Source organism: Fulmarus glacialis, unplaced genomic scaffold, assembly GCF_000690835.1.
Source record: "Fulmarus glacialis isolate BGI_N327 unplaced genomic scaffold, ASM69083v1 scaffold34256, whole genome shotgun sequence".
Taxonomy (NCBI): Eukaryota; Metazoa; Chordata; class Aves; order Procellariiformes; family Procellariidae; genus Fulmarus; species Fulmarus glacialis.
In genome coordinates this window covers 13,614-13,814 of record NW_009219326.1, presented here as the reverse complement: position 1 = coordinate 13,814, position 201 = coordinate 13,614, and the positions used below count along the sequence as shown (strand labels likewise).

Genomic DNA, 201 nt, shown 5'->3' with positions numbered 1-201 from the left:
GCTGCCGGCTCCGGCCATGTTTGGTGCCCTCATCGACTCCTCCTGCATCTACTGGCAGAAGCAGTGCACCCAGCGCCGGTTCTGCGCCTACTACAACAACGACTTCCTCCGCAACAGGTACCCCTGCTGTGTGTCCCCCCCTGTGCCCACCGGCGGGGATGACCACGGGGATGGTCCCCAGCTCAGCCTGGTGCCGGCTGG

The 201-nt window shown here is 66.2% G+C and overlaps 1 protein-coding gene across 1 annotated transcript in view; it reads left to right on the top strand.

Moving 5' to 3' along the window:
• Positions 1–201, top strand: part of SLCO2A1 (solute carrier organic anion transporter family, member 2A1) — a gene marked incomplete at its 5' end in the record, with an annotated part of 10,767 nt that overhangs the window by 10,265 nt on the left and 301 nt on the right. The window contains one exon of the mRNA XM_009580330.1: positions 1–121. Within this exon, the coding sequence (XP_009578625.1) occupies positions 1–121 (121 nt within the window). The remainder of the gene's footprint in view (positions 122–201) is intronic.